The sequence below is a fragment of the Chlamydotis macqueenii genome, chromosome 7 (assembly GCF_036417535.1).
Source record: "Chlamydotis macqueenii isolate bChlMac1 chromosome 7, bChlMac1.mat, whole genome shotgun sequence".
NCBI classification, from domain to species: Eukaryota; Metazoa; Chordata; class Aves; order Otidiformes; family Otididae; genus Chlamydotis; species Chlamydotis macqueenii.
The window spans coordinates 13,000,963-13,020,724 of NC_141562.1; the positions used below are offsets into that span (position 1 = coordinate 13,000,963).

A 19,762-nucleotide genomic window follows, 5' to 3' on the forward strand; every position below is an offset into this window, starting at 1 on the left:
CAGGTACTAAATGTTGGAAAACATGGAATACAGGCTGCATACAAAGAATTACTAGAGGTTACACTGCATGAGAAAGCTGTAAAAACACAGTGTTAAGGAAAAAAGAATGATTTTAACTGTACTGACTGCTTTGTATTATATCCACATCTACTGCCAGTGCAGAAACTGTGCCTTATACAATTTATTACAATGAATGAATTTCCTTGCTTTTCAAGTGAGATCTTGGTATCCTAGCTGTACTCTCGATTTAATCCATGCAGAAGTTGCCCTCCAACTGAAGAAATATGCATGATGCAAGCATTCGTACACATCAACCAACAAAGGTTTTCATTCAAGTCTTTTATTACAGCTTGAATTTTTTCACTGCATTTAAAAATCTAAAAAAAATAAATATTTGTTTCACAGCTGCAAGTCACATATGCATTAACACCACAAAATCCGGAATTTAACCAGAGAAGGAAAGTCAAATCCAAAAGTGTTCAGCTAAGCACAATCGTCTCAGGGCAATTATACTAAAAATAAAGTCTCAAGAAAAGGGGAACGGGGTGTTGAAGAGTTATTTCAAATGCATTTATCTGGAAAAAAGTGAAAATTCTATTAGAAACCACTAACTACGCTTTCAGCATTTAAAAATAAACGTTTAACCTCTTGACAGCAACAACTGTCTGGTGCATCTTTTTCTTTTGAGCTGTATTCTTGACACATGGCTGCAGAGGTTTCACATGATAAATTAACGTCTTTTATAATTGTGTCCACTTAATTATAGAATCAGTCCTTAAAAATAAAAGTGTATTAAGTCAGCTTGTCCATCCACATATTAAAAACGCCATCGTATATAGTTTTGTATCAGCACTAAGTGACTGCTTCATGGATTGTACATTGTGAAGATGAATGTCTCTTAAACAATCACTTTCATCATTAAGGTTCTTAAAACAAACCACAAAAATATATCTTCAGAAATCAGAGTAGTCACCTTTTTGTTAAAAGCCATAAAATTAAGCTCATATTCAATTACAAGCAATAGAAATCATACTGCTATCAGAACATATTATTTTATCACAAAAATTTATTATTTACAAAATGAAAAGTTACCAAGTGAATTTATCAGGGGAAAATTAAATATTCTTACTAAGTGATCTGAAAAACTTAAGCAAGTCTCTCATGCACTCACACGCCAAATTGTTTGCATAAGGTGAAACGTTAATTCACGTTAGTGAAACTTGACTCCCATTCACAATACTCTCGTTTTTATTGTAAGATGGCAAAATCCACATGGGTCTGTACATGAAGCTATGTATTAAGACAGTTCTTCATTTCAGTAAATGTTTTTTGGCTCCCATGAATATCTGTACCACTGAACGTTTTTGCAAATAATCGAGTATATTATCAACTCCATCATTTAATCCACTGAATTTACCACCACAAGAAAGACACAAAAAAAGTTAGTTTAATGATCCCACATTACATAGAACTCTCATTTCTGAAGTTATACTAAACTGAAACCTTCATAGTGATCTATAGCCTGGATCAACTTAGATTTTAGGGTTTCTTTATCTGTGTATTTTGGAAGATCAAGAAGATTAAAGCAAGTGTGAGCTACCGGAAGATAACCTTCTCCACCTCCTGTTGGTTGGATGACCAGTTTAAGACACTTCATTCCGAGAATTGGAATACGATCACTGCCTGTCAGAAACACTGCCAAGAAAAAACAAACACAGTCTTGAAAGTAGTTGAAAACTAACATTGTGTATGTCATATATGCAATTCTAATAATTATCTGCATTTTTTAGTTATTTCAGCAGTGGTTAGCTTTTCACACTAAAGTTGTTCTGGTAAGTTTGAAAAACAGGGAATAATGACTTAACCTAATTTCCAGCTGACACATATGAACTCTTAACTGTAATATAACAGGTGATATATATAAACGCGATGCAATTCATTTAGCACATGAAACAAAACAGTCAAAAAAAAAAGATAAAAGAATAAGAAGTTATTAATGCATCAGAATTTGTTATTTAAAATCAATTACCGAGCATTTGCAAGCATCTTGTAAATACACAGAATTAGTCTGTTCAATAAGAATTTTATCTGAATGGAAATTAATTTACGACCTATTCTCAACAAAAGCTCACTCACAGGAAGGTTCCATACCTTCGTTTTTTCCCCCCTGGACATTTCCACTCATATCAGTCTCTTGAGATATTTACAATTAGTTGTAACTCAAAAATTCCATCTATGTGCAATGAGTTTTGGAGGATGTGAATCTTATGTCAAAACACAGAAAAAAAATCCTGATCATGAGATAAATGACACTAGCAGTTTAGGTTGTTGAGTTTTTGGGGAGGTTGGATTTTCTTTTTTTTTTTTCCTTTCTTCTTTTTTTTTTTCCCCTCCTTCTTTTTTTTTTTAAATGCTGCTCTTGTCTACTGTGATCTTGTAACTGCCCACCACCCAGAATTATTCAGGACATCACAAGTAAAATCAGAGACAATCTCGTAATCAATTTCTTCTACAACAATTTTTTTTCTTCCAAATAATGTTAATCACATCTTTACAGGCAAATACTTACGGCTGCCCTCTTATTTATAGCAAGAGCCTGAAATCACAGGGATCCCATTCAGTTAGCAACTTCCGTGAAGTAGTTTCAAATACTTACGCAAAAACTGTTTTTTCTTCTCCAAGGACAACTCATGAAAAACCTCCCAGAATATTTTAATTGTAGGATGGTCTGCCCAGTACTCTCCTTTGTATTCTGTATTCTAAAATGAGCAGTAAATAAGGTTATTGTTTGTATGCAGAACTCGTAAAATAATCTGACATTAAAGTAGAATGAACGTGGTTTGTGTAAAGGGATACTGCAAGTAACATATTACTGTTTTCCTTCATCACTCCTCTTCAGCTGTTCAGTCTGCCTTCAACTATGTGAACAGATGCATGTAGTGCAAAGCATTTTCAATCCCAACAAAGTAGTGACAAAGTCTCACTGAGTTTTGGCAATCAAGGATATTTACTTTTGTTAACTATGTGTATTTTGTTCACTTTCCTCCTTCTAACATAACAGGTTGTATACAGCTGCCTTTTTCGTTCTGTGGATTTTTCTTCCTCTCCTTCTGATTTCCTTCAGAAATTAGACAGAAAATACTTTAAGCAGGAAAGTAAATAATATTTCAGCGTCCTCATTCGCTTAAATTTTTTTTTAAAGAAAGTTCCTCACTCATGCAGTCAATCCAATCAAGGCTGGAAGTCACATTAATTAAAACAGAGCTCAAAAGGACATTTCAAGATTCTGCTTTTGCATCTTGAAATTAAAAGTATATGAAACAAATAGCTAACAATGATTCTTACCTTTTCCAATTCTTTCCAATCATAATTTGTGTTCCCAATCACCATTGCCTGCAACTCGCTGGGCTGGAAGAGCTGAAGAACTCTACCTCCACATACTTTGTGGAAGCCTGCATGGAATGCATTGAATAAGGAAGCCACAGATTTATTGAAGATGTAATCCACATATGCATCTACAAAATCTTGCCTGTACGAAGAACAAAAAAAGAATTATGTTGAGAGAAAAAGAAAACAACAAAACCAAGCCACCACCACATCACTCTTCTGGCTGTAGAACAATAGCCCTATCTCTACAGAACATAGCACTCAAAGTTAAGCAAAAAGAATCCTAACATATTTTATTTTCTGCTTCATGTTACAACCACAGTGAAGACAACCTCAATGAAAATGGAACACAAACGTATTTCCCCTCCACGATCCCCAAGACTGAGCCCCTAACGTGCAACAGAAAACCAGTAACATTTACTGTTATTTCAGGCACTAAAAACATTTCTCTTATTTGTATGTATTGTAGTGAATTGGACTGAATGGCAAGAAGCTTAAAGGCTTGAGTTACATGCAGTGTCCTGAAACAGACTAGTCAAACTCACTGCTGTATTTTTTTAATGAAAGAGATTACCGTATCTGCACTGAAAACGCAAATTAACTTGAAATGGACATTTGAGTCCTAGACAGTAAAAAGATCGGTGCAAAGGAGCTAAGACACTGAAAAAAAGAGACTGCCTGTTATCTGTACTTCAGTACAAGGAGTTCTCATATCTTGTTGGAAACACCTTCCGCAGCATTTAGAGGGAGAACTAAAATTCCTTGATGTGATATAGTATTTGAGTAACATCACCAATAATTTTAAAAAATCATCTAAACACATTTTGATAATGAATTTATTGAAGTTGTTGAACTGAAGATACTGGAGATGAGCCAAGTGGTGGACCACACTACTCCCCTTCCAGCACTGAATGAGATATCCGTTTTATGCACGCTATGTTAATTAGCAAAGAGGCAGGTAACTTGTGTAATACTAACAGTGGAAGGAAATGCTGCTCCAGAGAATATTCACAGTAATAATCTAATTAGCATTATTATATTCTATTCTAATATTTTAAAAGCATCATGGAATATTTGGATCTTGATAAGCAGGAATTCCTCATTGCTGCAAGACAACAGGTGATGACAGTGCAGCACAGATTCCACGAGCACCTTGAAACTTTTCTCATAATTCAAATCCAATTTTACTGTCACTTTGTGATAGAACAGCAAAACACTAGAGAACTTCAAAGCTATCATGTTTAAGATAAAATATCACAAATCCTCAGCTACAAGCCAAGGATTAAAAAACCAAACAACTCAACATAAAGAAAAAAAAAACAAACAATCCCCTGCAAGAGTTATAGGTGGTAATTGCAGTTCTTAATGGTAGGACAAGTCACAAGGATAAAAATCACTCCATTGTGGGAGGTACTGTCACTGCACACAGCTGTGTGCAGGGTTATGATACCCTCAGAATCTTCTGTCATTGCTCCTTCCTCTACAACAGACCTAGCTAGTTACAGAAAATGCTGCCCAAAACATTTGCCCTCTAGAAATATGCTAGAGGTACATTTTCTCCGTCATTCCTACCGTGCATGGCCTAGGTGCATTCTGTTCTCATAGAGTATGCTCTTTTCATTCAGTTCTCCCTTTACTCAGAGAATTCAGGAACGGATAGAAAGAGATAGGAAAATTGTAGTATTTTGCAAAAACAGACAAAAGCACCACCAAATATATTCTGCCTATCTTCCCAGAGCAGAAATGTAACACAGGGTAGGAGAGGCTGCTTTTATAAATAGAAGTAACAGAATCCTTGATCAAGGGAAAAAACCCCATCCCTCACACACTCTTCTGAAAATAACACCAGATAAATTAATCTGAAGTTATCTGATCTACAAAGGGGAGACTTCTCTGAAATAATATTTCATATCCAAACAGTTGCCACATAATGGCATCTAGGTTGAATTTTCATCATTACACCCTAAATTCCAATTATATATATCTTCCTGCAGAACCACAACCATTTTTAGTCTTATACAACAAAGACCATGTAGCCAAAATGGGCCTTTAAAGAGCTACAATAGACTTCTAAGTTCAAAGTGAAAAAGAAGTATTTCACATTCTGAGTAAAATTAGACAGTCTCGCAGCTGGCAAATTCTTAAACACAATGGCTCTCTTAACAACACACAAAAAAAAGGTTGGAAAAACAAGCAAAGTAGTTTTGCCTCCAACATTCATGTAACAGCTTGGCAAAGGATATTTATACCAGCCCAGCTACATTCCCTACTGGACTACCCTGTGACCCATAAAACTCACCTATTTTGTTTGACTACAGGAATGTCAGCACCATTAGGAACAAGCTCTTTAATTTCTGTTGTACCAAAGTTTTCCACAGTGATCTATTTAAAACAAACAAAAACAGTACAACTCTTATTTACTGCGTAGAGTACTTCTTCCCACCACTTAGCTAACAGCAACACGAACAGCAGGCACAGATGCTAAAATTAATGGGAATCAGCAGCTGATGCTTTTGCTCAAACACTCCAGAGGTAGTTTTATTTGCTTGATAAGAAATAATAAGATTTATTTAAGCTTGATAAGAAATACTATATGAACTCTTACAACTTATATACTTATATAAACACTATATAAAACTTACAGTAAAATTAAGACAAAATGCTTCTTCTATGTCATCCTCTGGATAGTCCAGTAACTGTTGCATTCCCCTGCAAAATAAGTTACAAAGTACTCGTACCACCAGGAAAAAAAAGGACCAGCTTATTTTCCTGAAGTATTTTTTATGCTTTGATAACTCCAGTTTAAAAAAAAAAAAATTTAAAAAAAATTTAAAAAAAAAAAATCTTTCTACTGTTACTTCATTTATTAGGTCATTGACTTGCACCTTGAGCAGTGTTGGAAAACCTCAAGTAATTATTTTGCTATTACTTGTAGTGTTATTTCCTTTTGATTATCTCCAGGTGTGAAGAGAGAAGATTCACATCCTAGTCTTCACCTAAGGGACTCCCAACACCCAGAGCAGTAAGTACTTAACAGCCATCAATGGGCTCTTTCATTAACCTCTTCAATTTCTCCTTGAATCTATGAAAACTTTAGGATCCACAACACTGAAGCAATCAAACATCCACTTCTGCTCTTTTGAACCTCCTACATGTTAGGGCTTTATTCAAATCCCTGCTCAAGGGCAGATATTTAGCATGTACTTGTTCCCAAAATAAGCATAAAACGTTTCCTTGATGGACTAAAGCCATTCAAAAACTAAAACTATGTTCACACTTAGGCTTATAAAATTAATGGCTAACACTCAAAGACTTTGAGTTTGCAATATTATTTTCCCCTAAAATTCTTGTAGGATAATAAAACAGAAAACAAAATAGTAAATGCAAGCATTTAGGAGCAGGTGTTTAACAACAGCATGTATCCTTTCTCAAATGACATGATGGCTGCAAGTTACTCTGAGCTGTTTATCCCATTAGTGTGAAAATAACATACTTTATTTATGTTTTCAAAGAAAAATGTTGAATTAAAAATTAATTCCTAGTAACACTCATTCTTCTTTCTTGCTTACCTGCCAACATCTGGCATCAACTCTTTTAAATCATCCAGGGATGGTTTCTTATTCAACAGCTTTTTGTACAAAGCCAAAGGGAAATGAAGGTCTACAATAGTAAAATTATATATTGCTAGCCCACAGACAACACCAATCAAATGAAACAAGTCACTGTCTTCAAAGGTCTAAGAACAGAAAACAGACAAGATAGTTTAAAATAGTTACTTTAATCTTGCAGAGTCCAGAAAAAAAAGTGTACAGCGCAGTATAGTCTGAATGAGTTTCATTTATATATTCTTTAAATACTTAAGTACCCATAAGTACTGCAGAAAACAGGACAAAGTTTTAACCAGCTGAGAGAGAGTGTGAAACCCAAAGAAACAGCATTCCTTAGAAAAAGTAGTGGAGATGTAACACAAAATATGTTGTAAGTGATGCATACTGTTCAGTGTTGCAATAAGATTCTTTTTTTGTCAGTGACTTACTATTCCACTATTCAGTGCTCAAATACATGTCAATTTAAAACAAAAAAAAACTTGGGGAGAAGGAGAGAGAAGCTCACTATTGACTCCCTTGGAGTTAATAGCCAAGGCTTAAAACACAACTGTGGAAATGTTAAAATTCAGGTATTTGGGATACAGCCACCCTAGTCAGTGTTTTTCTCTCAAAGATGACTAAAATGTCAACGACCAAAACTTTTAAGGAAGTATGATCAGATGTCTACCTATGAAACAGACCCATAAATGTGGCTGAACACAGAAACATCTGTTCAACGTGCCACTTCAAGTGTTTTTCTCCGCTACCTTGATTTACTGATGGAGTCCATTTACTCCGGCTGGCAATTCCTCCTACTGAACTTGCCTGGGTTGGGGACAACCCACAAGAAGTAATTAAGGAATGGGAAAAACAGAAGGGGAGAGCTTTATCTAACAATGACAAAAAAAAACCGAAATATTTTTTTAGAATACTTACTTCAGCTTCTCCTCTTGAAATAAAATTACCACAAACTACTAGGTTCATACTTTATTAATACAAATATTGTCAGTTAAAATAAAAGTAATTTCTGTAAATCGCACTCTACCTTATCAGAGAACCAGATCAGCCTGGACTCTTCATAATACCTGAACATTCCATATTTGGGATCTAGCAACTCCCTCATGATGAGCAAAAAAAATTCTTTGCGAACACCTCCAGCATCAACAGCTTCTTCCCCTACAAAAATAACCTGAAACACGTAACTCAGTTAGCGCTGAATTAAAAACAGATTGTGAAACAATATTTGTCCAAAAATATTCTCAATTACTTGCACATCATTGAAAGACACTTTGAGCAACATGCACTGATAATACCTTGAGTGGCTTCTTGTAGTCTACATTCTTCGTTTTCCTTAGGACTTCCACAGCATCTCCTACAATATTGTCTCTCCGTACCATTAATATCAGGCATGGGTTGACAGATTCAAATACCGGCATAAAGAGAGAAGACAAATTCTGCCTGTGAGCCTGATCAACAGCCATCTGGAAAAAAAACAGAGTGAAAGTGTCAGCAGGTAACATAAGATTCCTGTCAAAATTAAACATCCATTAGTCTTGCCTAAAAAAGTGCAGAAGTCAGGAATGGGAATAGCTGTTATGAGAGCTACTCAATTTGCCCAAATTCGCTTCATATTCCTTTTACCTCAGGAAATATTCTTCCTTTACACTTTTTGAAGGTGCCCCTGCTTCTGGCAGGGGGTTGGACTAGATGGTCTTTAAAGGTCCCTTCCAACTGAAACCATTCTATGGTTCTATGAAATGTTCCGAATATGGCATAGAACTCTTAAGTTTGTGTGTTTAAGTACCATTTAATATTGCTAATAGAAACATTCTATGTGAACATTTCTCAGAATTTATCAAATGCTGGTATTGACTGTGTATATACACTTTTAAAGGCATAAGAATCTATCTTTATTATAAACTACAAATGCAAGCTAGTATTTTTATACACAAGTCCATTATTGAGCATGACTTATCTCTTCTGTTTAATTTTAGACTGAGAACAATAACTTTTATTGCGTTAAACATTATAAACATGGGGAGGCAGCTGGCGCTCTTACTGCTGTTACTTTTGCAGTAGCCTCCCGTCATTCTTTCTTTCCTTTTTTAAAAACATGATTTATTACACCCTTAGAGTGACTGAACAGGTATGGATTATATTTATAAATAAAAAATTCCAAACATTGACCAGAAGTATAGCTCACCACATCAGACTGGTTTCAGTTCTACTTAGAGAATCATGAAAACAAAGAAGATTCTCTCCATTACTTTACAGTTGTCTAGTCTATCTATCTCTAGACAAGAGATATAGAATTGTTTGTATCAAGTATTTATTTCTAGGAAAGTTTCTAGTTAAAATAGAAGTGGAAGAAATCTGGAGTAACATATAATTGCATTTAACAGGAAAAGAGCCAAAAACTGCTGCAAACTGCAAGATCAGGAAACCTACACCCACTATCCCAAGCAGATGCTAGATTTTCAAGATAAGCTTCTTTTCTACTGCCTTGCAGACATCAAGCAGCCTTCAGAGTTCAGCAGCATTTTGAAGGTGGCATGACAGACTAAATGAGAAACTACGTGTGCACTAGACATTCACGTGGTGCCAACATGTTGCCTCTCTGATACTACCAATCTGAAGAACACCACTAGCTCCTAAGTCCCATTAAGATAAGAAATTAAAAGTAACAGTAAGTGGCTGCTGCCTCTAACAAGACAGACTGACTTCCAGCTCCAGGCTATACAAATATATCATTTAAAGTTTGGTCATATGGGAGGTGGGTTGTTTTTTGGTTGGAGGTAATGGTTGGTTGGTTGGGGTTTGGTTGGTTTTGGTTGCTAGGTTTTTTTGTTTGGGGGTTTAGGGGGCGTAAGGGGTGGGGTGTTAGAGTTTTGTGGTTTATCGGTTTTAGATTTTTGTTTGGCTGGTCTTTTACACCTGTACTATGGGTTGTTAACACCTCACAAAAGCCATGTCAATTAATGAAAGGAAGAGAAGTTCCTTAGAAATTTAAGCAATTAAACAACGTAATCTCAGTGAGATCCAAAATCCAAAAAACCACTAGCTTTTACCACGTACAGACGCTGAGATTAAAACTAGATTGCTCATTCTTATGAAGAGATGACAATGAGTTTAAAAAAAAAAAAAAAAAAAAAAAAAAAAAAAAAAAAGGAAACAAAAAAATCTGCTACAGAACAACACCAAGAGCAATCCCCGAGATCTCCAACTACCAGAAAATAATTCACAGCATTACAAACTGAGACTTTTACCTGCATCTGTATGACTGCATCTGTTTGTAGGAGAGTTGTCTTTGCCTGGGCATCAAATACAAACGGGTATGTGCAAATTGTAACAGGAATATCTGTTAACTAGAATGAAAAGAACCATGTCATATATCTCTGCTTATTTAAAAACTACAATCATGATTAAAGAAGCCATGGCAATAGTACTCATTTAATACATCTATTGTACTGAAAAGAGAAAGAAGTCTGTACTTATTGTCAATGGAGGATCAAAGCATCTTAGGAAAACTAAGTACATTTTCAATTGTTTAGTACTTCAGCAAAAAAAAAGAAAAACAAAACCAAAGCAAAACACACACAATACCACTCTCACTTAAAACATTTTAATTGCAGAACTTTTATTATGGCTAGTAGTTGTTATCAAAGTAGTCCTTGTTTTCAAATGCTGCTCTGAATTTGCAATGCAAAGAATTACATATTTTTGCCCCACAAACACCTTTTCAGATTACAGCCATGCTAACTTAAAGCTTTACGCCCAACAGAACACATCAGACAATTCTTGCCATTCGTATTTCCGATTTCCTTACACTCTGCAAAAGAAATCTGATTGCAATCAATCTTACCTCAGTTAATCCATGGTTGACATCCTATGACAGCATTTGCACAAAGGCAGCAATAATTAAGATGAAAAAGCAGCATTAGTATCTGCATTGATTATTCATCTCTGATGTAGAATTAAAAATATTTATCTACAGCTTCCCCCTCCAAGAGAACGTTTACTGAGAAATAAATATCCACCATAAACTTTCTACTTAAACTACCAAATACAACCATGTCCTTCAACACCTTATATATCAGTCTTTTTCAAAAGGACCATTAAAGTGTAACGTTTTCTTGGATGCAAAAAAGTTAAACACTTTAAATGTTTATTTCTATACACTGAATAAATTACATTTGCTTTTACCTATTGTTTTCATTATCAAATTACCTGCAGCATGTCAAATTAAATGCAAAACATTTTTAACGAGTAAAAATTTAAACACAGAGAAGAATCCCACCACTTTATCATAAAGTCTCAAGAATAATTTAGGTCTATGAGAAAAAAAAACCTGATTCTTCAAATTTGAAGACAGACCAATACATATGGCTGGGACTGTTCAGAGACTTCCACAACAAGCTAGATCAGTTATCCATCTTGTGCCACGTTACCCTCCTTACCCTGTACTGAAAGCAAAGTTCATTTCCACCCAGCAGGCGGAAAACAGAAAAAGAATAAAAGGTAATGACAAACTAATGAATTTTAAATTTGACTATGAGAGACTCAGAAATCAAATATTAGACATCCATGGCTCACAGAAAGTGAAGGCCAGAATACTTTGTTTTCTATTTCTATCCCTAATTCCTACAGGAAATATTAGATTTGAGTACCCCATTTGTCATAGATTTATGCAATTTCATACTCCTACTGTATCAACCATTATTTACTCCTAATTCAAATGGTTTTTCTCAGCTCCTTTAAGCTGTACCTCAGGAACACCTCGTCCAATCAATAGTTCATTATTTAGTACCCTCAGTTTTTCCCCACTCATTTTTCTGTTGTTCAAATAATAGAAGTTTTTCTTCAGAGTTTCTCTCTGAGAATACTATGAATATTTCTGAGATTCTCTTTTCTTCTAAATTTTCACCTCCACATTTTAATAAAGGAACTGAGCAAATAGTTTTGCCTCAAATTATGACAATAAAAAATGACAACAATAAAATAAATTTTCGTTCATTTTTACTGGTTCAATGTGCAAGTAGGGCTCCTTATCATTTTAAAAGCAAGAACACAGGAAGTTAGTGGATATGAAGGCAGAAAAAGGTCATCAAAACCATTTACGAAGGAGATCTGACTAAGGCCATGGAATTTCTTTCAGTCCCATCATAAATCAAAATAACTTTTTCTGCTGAACTTGAAACTGCACAAATGGATGACAAAATAATGGTGAGTAAAGGAAAATTCAGTACCTAGTATTTTCTCAGTAATGTTAAGCAATTGCTGAATCTTCCAATTTAATTAACAAATGGAGCACAGGACTTCCATTACAAAGCAATTTTCCTGCTCTCATTTTCCCATATTCAGTATTTTCTTCTCTCATCACAACATATGCAATTCAGGTTTGGTTGCGTCCATTTGGAGCATAGTTGCAAAGGTCATCATCTTTCAAATTCCACCACTTCTGCAGCCTTCACTAGCATACCCTTCTCTGTTCCAAACCCACAATCTGTCTCCAATTCCAAGGCCCTGCAATGTTTACCCCTAGTACCTACATCTCATTTAGTACATCTCTTAGCTACCAACACCAGCCTATATCACACACCAGCTAGTTTTTTAGACAAGCTTGGCCGAAACATCTGTCATGACTGCCAATATTGACTCATTATTTCTTTATACTCTCCAATCTCCCTGCTGTTACTTTACATTGCAATTTTAATTCTTTGTTAGACAGAATAACTTGCTTTGTATTCATAAAATGCAGCTAAAGTAGGTCTCCAGGTACGACTATAAAAAAAAAGTTTAAGTGGCTAGAGAAAGCATATATAACTTACTCAATATTATTTCAAAGCATAAGTCAAAGAAACATGTGGCAAAGTCCTATCCAACTCACTAATTCACTGCACAGTCATTAATTTACTCCCACTTACCGCTCTTCTGTTTACAGATCCAGGAACTAATTATCTCAGTTCTTGTTGCTATACTCCAAGCAGAAAACTATGTTAGTTATCTGTCCCCGGTAACTTCCTACTATGCTTCTAGACTTAGTTTTCCAAGACAGATTCAGCTTTCTCATTCACTGAGCCCATCTTACATAGCAATTCAGGTTATTTTGCCTGCTTTACTATAATTTCCTAACTTTTTTGACATGGTAAGTTTCAAGTGATGGCATTCCAAAACACTTTTTAACTGATGGATCAAAAATGTTGAGCAGTGTCAGACCAAAGAAAGATACCCTACAAGAAGCACACCTATTTAACAATTCTTCCTTAACTAGTACCCAACCAGAGCTTGTTCAGCATTAATGATCTGTGAAGATATTTTTATGAAAAGAAAGTGCCCATATTTAGAGAATCTACAGGCTTCTAAAGGGACAAAACCAAAACAAAGCATGAGGGGGGAAAAAACCCACAAAAAAACCCCAAATAAAAACCAACACAACTTACCATTCCAAATACCTGCTGCTGGACCCAGTTGACATAGTCATTTCTGATATCTATCAAATCTTGTATCTCATGAATGTAAAATCTGTCATACTGTATAACTTGTCCTCTTTCATTTACCTGAGGAAGTGCAATTTATTTTTTTATTAGCACTTTGTATAACAGTTTTCAAAAGGACTTTTTCCATGTTTTTCAAGTATTTGATACATCAGCCACAGATACTCAGCTACCAAAAAAAATTCTAGAAACAACAGTGCCTACAAGAATGCAAAGTACGATGTTAAAGACATGGATACACGGATTATTCAGAACCCCATCAAAGATGCAAAGAAAAATAAGATCAACTGAGCATACAGCATTGCACAATACAGTGCTGCCACTTTGAAACATCATATGATCTCACACGAACAGTGATGAATATACATATTCATGTACACAATGGAAAAAGTACTTGTTCCTGTATTTGCACAAGTTTAAGAACTACAATTCAAGAACTCAATTCTTAACGACAGCGTGAATACCATCTCTATTACCAGTGACCAGAGGCACAAGTTTCTAACACCCTAGATATGTCACCCCATATTTTCCTTACTTTAGTCTATATCAGCTAATTATTAAGACTACACCAATGTAAATACTTGGGCAGCAGGGTAGGTACAAATTTAACTATTTCTACAATGTAGCCACACGTTGTCAAAGCTAAGTTTGAAAACAATAAATAAGTAAATGGAACTTCAGAGAGCCACATTACAATTTTACAGTTACCCATGAGGATTTAAGATTTTAAGATCAACTTCAGCTGTTAAGATTTACAACTACTGCAAGCCTAAGCAGTGACAAAAATTCCAAAGGCAGCAAAGTCATCATTTATTATATACTTGCAGCTTTCCACGTGGGAATCTGTAATAGGCATCTTACACTTCTATCACAAGACAGTTACCGTCTTACTCTCAAGCCTTAATTTGATGGTCTCCATAAAGAATAAAGAAAAGCTGAGCAAACCATAGCACCAAATTACAACTTCCAAAGCCAGTCTTTTCAATTCTTTCCAACAGCCTGGGGAGGAAGGCTGTTACGTATAGCACACAAAGGTCCAATTTAGACACCTGGGCCCACCTTGCCAGATTCTACAAATACAGTACTCGACCAGCACCTTAAGGAGTGCCTAAAATGCTCTTTTGGCATATGAACACAAAATGTCATAGAAGCAGAATAAAATACTGAGTGAAAAAAATAGGAGGTGGGAGGGAACACCTCAGCAGCAATTAGAAAATACACTGTGATGTGCACAGTCCGGTTACTCCAAATGATTTACACTGTTTTTGTTCAAAGTTCATAAATTCGTTAGTTTTCTTCAATTAAGTTACAATACTAACAATGGAATAAACAAATCAGAAAATAAATGTTTGTCTCTGTAAAGCTACAGATTTTTCTTCTTCAAAACACAGCTTGCTCTTATCTTCCACTTGTCATCTTCCTTGCTATCATTTCAAGCTTAAGAGACAATTCTTTCCAACATACTCTCACAGATGCAGTTGACTGCGTCAGCCTGTGTTCCTAAGAAAACAGGTAATTCCATCACCATGTCAGACTGAAATCCAGAATTTCAATGGGTCATAGGTCCAGATGGAATAACTACGGACTCTGTATATACAAGACTAAGTATTCTTTCAACAACTAAACAGCACACAGATGCTGACAAAAACAAACAGATAAGTAATTGTTTAAAATTAAGGTAAACATACTCTGTGCAATATTTCCAGAACTCTGAAAGCCGTGTGTAGAAAACTGGTAAGTATTCTTCTTTCAGAAGCTGGAATGCCGATCTTGCACAACTTCAAGAGGTGAACTACAACATCCTTGTAGAGCTCCACTATCTTGAGGAACAATGGAGGTTCAAGCACAGACCACCAATTTTCTGTCAACAAATCATAAACATGCAAACTTAGTACTTGCCACTACAACATTATGTTACGTTGTTCTTCTAACTAAAAAAACATGGTTTGCTATAAAGTATACTTGTCAGTGACAAGACTCCACCCCCTCCAAATAAAGTTTAACACAGCAGGAGTGGTGCAGACTTTTAAACAAACTACTCTTTGTATAAACAATGGAATCTCTATTCAGATGCTCTGTTGTTACACACCAACTCTTTACATGGTCTGTTCATCCAGAGCACACAACAGTATCACAAAGTAACTTTTGACTGTGACTTAAGCAAAGAGTCCTGAGAGCAATGGAAAGTGAAGCAACACAAAAAAAAAAAAAGGACATAGAGTCCAAAGAAATTATCAGATTGCTTTTCCTTAGAGCAGACAAGCTCTTTACTCTTGCTAAAAACTACTGAAAAACACAAGAGATGGGTTACAAGGCAAAAAATAATTGAGGGAGAAGAAAGCACCCTCTCAGAAAGATACCAATTAAAAAGGAAATATTCTGAAACCTGAACTCTTTAAGCTGAATTTCAGGTGACAGGAGTCACAATAACAAGCTGTAAGGAAGTAGAGTTTAAAAAATAGAGCTGTTCTCTGCTGCATATTTAAAGACCACATCTTAGGATTAATGAGAAAACATGAACCACTCACAAGAAACAAAACAGGTGCTGCAGTCAAAACAGACAATTTAACATCTGCTGCATAACACTTCTGTAAATTGCTTAGAGCTTGTTAGCTGCCTGACCACGTAATTTTCACTCTGAAGTGCAAAGACATGAATCAAACGCACTGAACTACACAGTTTAATTTCTCCCAAGTGGAATCAGTCCAAAAATTACAATACCAGTGAATTCACATGGATGGCCAGTTAACTCACCGAAAAGCAAGAGAATAGGTGTTTTCTTACACACTAAGAAATGTTAACTCTTAGCTTTCTTAGTGAGGAATTCCATAGAACTGTAAATACATAGCAGGTGTTGCCAAGACTATGCCTTCACTAATGGAATTTCTGTGCATTTTCATCCAAAGATCCTTAGTTTTAACAGCAAAGAACTCAGCTTCTTACCAAGAACTTTCAGAGGAGCTTTTTCTAGGTTCAGAATAGCTGTTCCAAAAGGAATAGCTAATGTTGTGAAATTGTTTGCATCACTCATCAGTGGGCACTCTGGTAGAGTGAGATACAGCCTCAAAGCTTCAACATCGGGCAAGGAGCTGGTCAATTTGGGAATAAGGTTCTTTTCCAAACTAGCTGCCACCTACAGCACATCATAAAATTCAGTTTATTTTAATGCAGTTTTGAATTCAAACAAACTCCCATGTAGATAAACAATAATCTAGAAAACAATCATCAAAATTTTAAATTAGACTATTATATATTTAGGAAAAAAGACAGTATATTAAAATACAGACACATACAATATGCTGAGGTGTTACCTAATTGGCATAACATAACACTGTTTTACATATTTGCAGTTAATATATTATTGAGTAAAGAAAGTTATTAAAAGGGTCAGAGGAAGCACAACAATAGTTTTTCTGGATGAGTGTAAGAAAGATAATCTCAAACATAAGGAAAATATGCAGCACAAACCTGTTGTGATATATGAGCGTGGTCAGGCTGTATAAGTTTGTGAAATAGTAGTCTAGCAGCATTCATGTCAACCCCTGAGAACCTAGTGCTGGTTTTGTAATGATCATCATTGCTGCAGCAAGAAAAATACAGAGAAGACAACTGAATCTGTATTCTCAGCAACTCAAGAATTTTTTCCACCTTGAATTTTTAGCCCTACTTACTAAGGAATTAAAATATGTGAGATCACAGTATCAGACTTCCATTTCTTATATGACCTTTGAAGTAACTGAAAAAAGATCTTCTCTAACTGCAAAACAATTGTGTAAAAACACTAGGATCTAAACCAGCCTGTGCAATATATTCCTTTTGAATTATATACAACCTGTGGCTGAGAAGTAATGAGTTTTGCTGGCTGGCATGGTAGTAGCCAGGTGGCACACACTTCCGAAGACATGCTGCATTTAGGCCAGCTGACAAACGATACGGCAGTAAAGGAGCTGGAAGTTTAGATTGCAGGTATCAGAGTAACAGTCAGATAAGGAAATACTGGGAAGGTGTTACAGTTGAAATAAGAGACACTAGGAAGGTGGTCACCCTTAATTCTGTTCACAGGAATACTTGTTTAAAAGCCTGATCACTCACCTCAAAGCCAAAAAGCTCCCATTCAGGCACCCAGCTGAGGAGAACGTTCCATCAATTTCACTGAAATTGTTCATATGAAATAGTTACATTTATTTTGTTTTCTTTTTACAAATAAGCATTTGCAATAACAAACTATATTTAATCCCTAATAAATTACATCCATAGGATGGAATACTGACTTTAACATGACTAAACAACACCAGATAAAACCTCTGTTCAAGACTCAATGCTTAACACAGCCCAAATGAAAGCAAGTTTTGCAATCTGCTTTTAATTTCTTTGCATCCTCCTTTATTAAAGTAGAAGCAATAACCTTTGAGTTGTTCACATACTGTTATTTTTAATGGTGCAACTACTCAATTTAATCTTGTACAGTCATCTAAACCGTGACAGAGGTGACACAGAATAAAGGATCTACACTACTTGACAAGCATGACAACGAAAGCACAGCAAAAGCTCTGCATATAATAAAATCAGTAATTAAAAATAGCTTTACTATCTATGCACAAAACTGCATTAACGCCCAAGTCATAAGTAAAATTATGAAAGACAACTTCTTTCCTCAATATCACTTACTTAGCTATCTCTACAGGAAGTCTTCCAGATGGGAAAGTCAGCAATCTTTGAATAAATGTTTCATTCACAGTCCAGATCTGCTTCAAAAAGTCAGGATACCTAAAATCATCTGGTGGCACCATGTTCTAAATTTTAAAGAAAGCATAAAGAATCAGGCACACAAAATAGATTTCCAGAAAAATCAACGCTGTAGTTGAGCTCTTTATCTCTTCACTGACTGATAGTTTGCCTACCCAGACTATTACCACGAAATAAGCCCAGGGATAAATTTACTGTATTCTAGCAGTTCTGCATCCAGTATGAAAGCACAGCACTAAAAACATCTAGATTATTGTGTTAACTCACACCACAGCTTACTTCATGGTAAACTCCCTAAACACACAAGCCCTTTCCTAGAAGATGAACACTAAACAAGCTTTACACAAGAGTAGCAAGCACCTCTACTCTCTAGTCACTACAAGCCAGTTAGCTCACTGCCAGGCTGTGAGCATACAGAGAAAGAGCTGTTCAGTTTTTTTGACAGCTGCTCTCCCACCCCACTTCCATCAGGCTCCTCAGAATGAATCATGTTTCTCTGAACCTTCCTGCATCCTGCATTTTGCTGTGCTGCTCACACCAAATGAATTCCAGTAGGATTTCTAACAATGAAGAGGAACAAAATCAAGACCATCGCTTTGAGTAGAAGCACTGGTTCAAAAAGAGATGGCAAATAGCACCAAAAATAAGGTTTAGGTAAAAGGAAACATATGTCCCAAAGGTGCAGCCTGACAACATAGCTGACTCAGTATAATGATGACTAGCTGCCGCCAAAAATCAGTACTTCTGATCCCACCCTACAGGATCAGAACGAGAAATCATCTTGCTGTTTCCCTTGTGTCCAGCAGAAGCACCATTTAAACCCACAACGAAACAACTCAGGGACCTGAGCTGCCTGAAAACTAACTTGAGAAAGCAAACAGATTTTGGCTGAGACACCTTCACTGGCAAGGACACATAAGTCCCAGGAGTACAGTACTCGCATAACTTTGAAAGAATTCAGTACAAATTATCAAACTAAGAAGCACTAAAAAAGCTATTTTTGCAGCATCAAAGTTCATCTATTGCTAATACTTTTGTACAGAACGAGCCACAATAACTACATTCACACAGTCTCCAGTTCATCTCCGTTAGTCAGTCAGAATCTACTTCAGTAATTATGAAAACTGCACACCGGAAAGTTTTTAAGAAAATAGTTTTAACAGAGAAGTTTTGAGCCTATATTATCAGTAATTTTTCCAGCATACACCCGCTAAACAAGCTTCCCTCAAATACAGGATTAGTTACCACAACTCAATCAGAATTAAGGGAGGGGGGGAACCCTAGAAAAACTGTTAATTCTGTACAACCAGAGCAGGCTGTGGGAGCAAAGGGTTGCTGCAAGCCTGACCTGTACTCAGTTTTTCTTGACAATAAACATGTTTCCCTCTAAAATTTGTTTCCCTTTGTGTCCAAGTTAGTTTTCACCCCACATACTCAACTCCTGATGCTTCATTAGTCCTTCTAGACTTTTTTTTCCATACTAGAATTTAAACAAATTGATTCTTGTCCTTTTAAAATTTACGTTGTAAGACTAGCATAAAACTCTAT

The 19,762-nt window shown here is 35.8% G+C and overlaps 1 protein-coding gene across 6 annotated transcripts in view; it reads right to left on the minus strand.

Moving 5' to 3' along the window:
• Window positions 1–324: 324 nt before the first annotated feature.
• Window positions 325–19,762, minus strand: part of HERC4 (HECT and RLD domain containing E3 ubiquitin protein ligase 4) — a 35,615-nt gene continuing 16,177 nt past the window's right edge. For 5 of the 6 annotated variants that reach the window (XM_086751783.1, XM_086751782.1, XM_086751785.1 and 2 more), the window contains exons 11-26: window positions 18,137–18,261; window positions 17,561–17,620; window positions 16,937–17,048; window positions 16,412–16,601; window positions 15,157–15,329; window positions 13,415–13,531; window positions 10,837–10,860; window positions 10,241–10,339; window positions 8,288–8,455; window positions 8,020–8,163; window positions 6,957–7,123; window positions 6,030–6,096; window positions 5,687–5,769; window positions 3,346–3,529; window positions 2,657–2,759; window positions 325–1,695 (exon numbers count right to left, since the gene is read on the minus strand). In XM_086751783.1, coding sequence (XP_086607909.1) covers window positions 1,487–1,695; window positions 2,657–2,759; window positions 3,346–3,529; window positions 5,687–5,769; window positions 6,030–6,096; window positions 6,957–7,123; window positions 8,020–8,163; window positions 8,288–8,455; window positions 10,241–10,339; window positions 10,837–10,860; window positions 13,415–13,531; window positions 15,157–15,329; window positions 16,412–16,601; window positions 16,937–17,048; window positions 17,561–17,620; window positions 18,137–18,261 — 2,025 coding nt within the window. In that variant the 3' untranslated portion in view covers window positions 325–1,486. The remainder of the gene's footprint in view (window positions 1,696–2,656; window positions 2,760–3,345; window positions 3,530–5,686; window positions 5,770–6,029; window positions 6,097–6,956; window positions 7,124–8,019; window positions 8,164–8,287; window positions 8,456–10,240; window positions 10,340–10,836; window positions 10,861–13,414; window positions 13,532–15,156; window positions 15,330–16,411; window positions 16,602–16,936; window positions 17,049–17,560; window positions 17,621–18,136; window positions 18,262–19,762) is intronic. The other variant, XM_086751787.1, reaches the window with a different exon arrangement.